At 49.3% G+C, this 4,959-nt stretch overlaps 1 protein-coding gene across 1 annotated transcript; it reads left to right on the top strand.

Moving 5' to 3' along the window:
* The first annotated feature begins 497 nt into the window (after positions 1 to 497).
* Positions 498 to 1,664, top strand: LOC120840459. The gene has a single exon (XM_040211013.1). It carries the CDS (start codon positions 498 to 500, stop codon positions 1,662 to 1,664), a length of 1,167 nt encoding a protein of 388 aa, XP_040066947.1.
* Positions 1,665 to 4,959: the final 3,295 nt, after the last annotated feature.

Below are 4,959 nucleotides of genomic sequence, written 5' to 3'. Positions count from 1 at the left end.
AAAAAAGTGTACATGTACAATAGAGCCAATTACAATGAAATCATAAGCAAGCTTGAGAGTGAACTAGACATGTACACGGCAGAATCTTTATCTGAGGATGTTGACGCTGTTACGATGCGATGTTATCGCTTATCGCTGTCGCGGCCGCAGCAGAACTGCTGAGTCAGGGGCGTACCTCTGGTGCTTGCTGCCGATATAAGCGGCATCGCCGGCAAGCTTTGAGCTCTTTTGGTTCCGGCTGCCGAACAATAAACGCTGCCAAATAAACTTCGGTCTCCGGATTCGTCGATTCTCCCGGAGAAACGTAACAGCTGGTGGCAGCGGTGGGATGGATCGACGACGCCGGGTTCCATGGGTGCTGTTGGTGAGTGCCCGAGGCTTCCTTTCCGTTCACCAAGCAGCTTAAGTGTTTAAGGCAGTTAGTTCTGTGTTGTCGCCAAACGGTTGATACGGGCGCTGGGCAAAAGTAGCCAAACTTTTTTTGGAAATTTCTGAACATGGATCCGATAAATCTCGCGGCGATTGTGAAGCCCGATTTAATGCTCTTAGCGGAAGAGCTGGGTGTTAAAGTGGTCAAGGCCATGAGAAAGCCCGAGATCATTAAGGCCATTGAAGATTGTGGCGAGGGCCGCGACGAAATTTCCGAGTGTTGGAGCGAGGTGCAGAAGAGACGAAGGGAAGCGGAACTTCACGCGGCTCAAGAAGGGCTTCGCGTTGCTCGAGAAAAACTTGAGCTAGAAATGCGTCAACGTAACTTTGACGCTGGTGAGGCCGTTGTGGTGGATAACAGCTCGAAAAAGTTTGACATGCGAGCCCTTTTGCAACCTTTTCGCGTCGGCGGAGACATGGGTCTCTATTTAGTAAATTTCGAACGGGTTTGCGCTAAGATGGGTCTTGTAGAGTCGAGCTGGCCTCAAAGGCTCTTGAGTTTACTGCCAGCGGAGGTGGCCGACGTTTTGGCCCGACTAGATCCTACAGCAGCCGATGACTACGCGTCCGTAAAGTCATGCCTGCTGAGGAAGTTCAGGTTGTCGCCTGAAGCTTTTCGACAGAAATTTCGAGAGACAAGGAAAGGACCGGACGAAAGTTACGCGGAGTTCGCTTATAAGCTTAAAGGCTTTCTGGAAAGTTGGCTCCGTGGTGTCAACTCTTACGAGGATCGTGAAAAGGTGCTGGAGCAGATAGCACTAGAGCAGTTTCTCTCCTGTATTCCGACAGGTCTAAAGGAGTGGATTCAGGATAGACCGGAAGTAGAAACGTTGCAAAAAGCTGCAGATTACGCGGATGAGTACTGCTCTAGGCACGGGAAGAAAGTTGTTGAAGAAAACCGTAGCTCAAACCGTTTCTACGAACGATGCGGACCTCGCACGTTCGTGAAGAAAGGCGCCGAAAAGTGCAAAGAGAGTGAAGTACCGACAAAGGGAGTGTCTGATTCAGACGAAAAGAAACGTAAAATGAAGGCGTTCGAGGAGCGTAAACCAATAGTGTGCTACAGGTGTAAACAGCCTGGTCATGTCGCTTCTGGTTGCCGCGTCCCTAAAGTTGCTCCCGTTAAATTGTGTCTGGGAGAAGCGGAGGACCTACTCAGGCCGTATCTGTATGACGTGAAAGTAAATGGTAAATTCTGCAAAGGTTTACGAGATACCGGCGCCATGCACGTATGATCTGGTACACTCTTCGCTAGTGGAGCAAGAACATTTTACAGGCGACTGTGTGTGGATCCGTCAGGCCTTGGAAAATCGGGCAGTTAGTCTGCCCGTAGCTAAGGTAAAACTAAACGGACCTTTCGGAGTAGTGGAAACGGAAGCAGCTGTTTCTGACGGAGTGCTTCCAAACTGTCCGTACATACTGTCAAACAGAACTGCAAGGCAATTGAGCGAGTCGGGTATACCGCTTGACATGAATCCTGTTCTAGTCGTCACGCGCTCAATGACAACTAGTGCAGTGCCGGAAACACTTCAGACGGAAGCGAGCGCGACGACTGGTAAAACCAGCAGCGGGCCCGATGAAGAGCCGAACGAAGGAGCTGACATGACCACGCTGGTTTCGCCGGAGAGCAGCAATTTTCGTGCGCGGGCCGGTGTAGATAAGCTTACGCTTATTGCCGAACAGTCATCCGACCCGAGTTTTTTAAAGTGTCGTGATAGCGTGGGAAAAAAAACAACCCGAACATCTCCTTCTTTATGAGCAACGGCATTCTTTACCGTAGTTTCAAGGACAAATCGGGGAACGAGGTAGATCAGATTGTCGTTCCATCCAAGTATAGAATTGCATTACTCGAGCTTGCTCACGGAGAAGGGTGGTCGGGACACCTAGGAATCACAAAGACCAAGTGCAGGCTTTTGGCAGAATATTATTGGCCGGGCTGCTTTAAGGAGGCTGAGCAATTCGTCCGTTCTTGCGACACCTGCCAAAGAACAGGACGACCAAACGAGCGCCGAAAGGCGCCTCTCACACTAGTGCCCATAATCACGGAACCTTTCAAAAGGCTAGTGATAGACGTCGTAGGACCCCTACCTACAACTAAGACGGGTTTTAGGTACCTTCTAACGATATTATGCCCAGCCAGCAAGTTCCCAGAAGCCATTCCAATGAAAGAGCAGACATCGGTCGAAGTAGTAGATAACTTGCTCTCGGTCTTTTCTCGGATCGGGTTTCCTAGTGAAATTCAATGTGATCTGGGTAGCGTTTTTACCAGTGCTCTAACAACCAGCTTTTTCGAGAGTTGTGGCATTAAGATTGTTCACAGTTCTGTAAGCCACCCGCAAAGTAACAGCGTAGAGAGAGCGCACTCGGTAATGAAGCGCATTCTCAGGGCCCTTTGTCACGAACAGAAAAAAGAGTGGGACTTGGCATTGCCCGCTATGCTTTTCGCGTTGCGAACCGTTGCTCACGAGTCAACTGGTTTCACGCCAGCGGAACTGGTCTATGGACGCAATTTGCGTTCACCTTTGCGGTTGCTGCGCGAGGGCTGGGAGGGTGAAGCCGAGAACCCAACTGTGGTGGAGTATGTGCTTTCCTTACTAAACCGTCTCCACAAAACGCGTGAGCTAGTTGAGGCTAACCTGGGAAAAGCGCAGTCGCGAGGTAAAACCTACTATGACAAAAACAGCCGCCTCCGAACGTTTAAGGTGGGTGACCAAGTCCTACTTTTGAGGTCTTCTAAGGCTCATAAGTTGGAATTGCAATGGGAAGGACCAGCAACGGTCCAGCAGAGGCTATCCGAGACAAATTACGTGGTAAAACTGCCAGGTCGCAGGAAAGAGGTCCGCATATACCATTGCAACCTCATGAAGCCGTACGTGGAAAGGGTGCAAGTAGTCAGCATTGCACTAAACCAACCAGAGGAAGTTCCTACACGAATTCCTGAGCTGGGAAAAACCGACGGGATCCTGACAATCGCCGAAGTCGTAGAGGCCGCAGTCGATAAGACACTCACCCAAAACCAGTTTTCGGATCTTACGGCATTAATTGGCAAATACCAAAAATTGTTTTCAACTATTCCCGGAAGAACGAGTCTAGTCGAACATGACATCGAAGTGAGGACTCGGTCAAATATTCAGTGTAAGGCCTATCGTTTTTCCCCCCGCCAAGAAAAGCTATTAAAGGAGTCCGTAGATCAAATGCTAGAGCTAGGGTTGATTGAGCGGTGCGAGAGCGACTTCGTGTCTCCTATGATTCTGGTAGAGACTCCAGGAAAAGAACCTCGTCCCTGTGTGGACTACCGAAAGTTAAACGCGGTAACGGTAACAAAAGTCTACCCAATCCCTAATATCGAAACTTGCATTGAGAAAGTAAGCAAAGCCAAGTTTATCTCAACCATCGACCTCGTTAGAGGTTACTGGCAAGTGCCACTTACCGCGAACGCCAGCAACCTTGCCGCCTTCATGACCCCGTTTGGTGTTTTTAAGCCGCTTGTCCTGAGCTTTGGACTGAAAAACGCACCCTATGCGTTTTCGAGACTGATGAATCTGGTACTGGTCGGAACCGAGTCTTTTGCGTTGCCGTACCTAGACGACGTCGCTATATTTTCGGACACGTGGAGAGAGCACGTTCAGCACCTAGAACAGGTGTTCTCGCGCCTGCAAGACGCAGGACTTACAGTCAAGGCGAAAAAGTGTAAGTTTGGCCGAGGCGAAGTATCGTATCTCGGACACGTAGTCGGTCAAGGAATGAGACGTCCACAAGAACTCAAGGTTCAGGCCATTAACGAGTTTCCCTTGCCACAAACAAAAAAAGATTTGATGTCCTTTATCGGACTGGTGAATTACTACCACCAGTACATTCCCCAGTTCTCTGAAAAGGCGAGTCCCCTGACGGATGCGCTCAAGAAAACAGAGCCCACTAAGATCAAATGGGACGATCGCAAGATACATGCGTTTGAGGCTCTTAAGTTAGCCTTGGCGACTCAAGCCGTATTAGTCAGCCCTGACTACACAAGACCCTTCTTAGTGCAGTGCGACGCCAGCGAAAAAGGACTCGGCGTCGTTCTAAGCCAAGAAACTGAAGGGGAAGAGCACCCCGTTTTGTTTGCCAGCAGGAAGCTAACTTCAAGGGAGCAAGCCTACAGTACCATCGAAAAAGAATGCGCTTGTCTCGTATGGGCTGTAGAAAAGCTTCGCTGCTGTCTCTATGGTTCGGAGTTTATTTTAATTACAGATCATAGACCGCTCACATGGCTTCAGCAGCTGTCCCCCAAAAACGGTCGCTTGTTACGCTGGAGCTTGACCCTCCAGGAATATTCTTTCTTGGTTCGACATAAAAAAGGAAAGCTTCATGCGAACGCAGATTGTCTGAGCCGAGCGCTCTAACCGGCGCACAGTGCGATTTTCTGTTTCTTTTGTCTCATCTGCACATTTGTAAATAGTTCCATTCAATTTCATTCATTAGCTGTCTATTCCCGAAAGATCGGGAACGATATTTTCAAAAAATTCTGGCTGCGTTTGGGGCATATTTTGT

This window comes from Ixodes scapularis, unplaced genomic scaffold (genome assembly GCF_016920785.2).
Source record: "Ixodes scapularis isolate PalLabHiFi unplaced genomic scaffold, ASM1692078v2 PGA_scaffold7__128_contigs__length_106722199, whole genome shotgun sequence".
NCBI classification, from domain to species: domain Eukaryota; kingdom Metazoa; phylum Arthropoda; class Arachnida; order Ixodida; family Ixodidae; genus Ixodes; species Ixodes scapularis.
The sequence above is the reverse complement of the archived record's forward strand: the minus strand, read 5'-3'. Positions and strand labels throughout refer to the sequence as shown.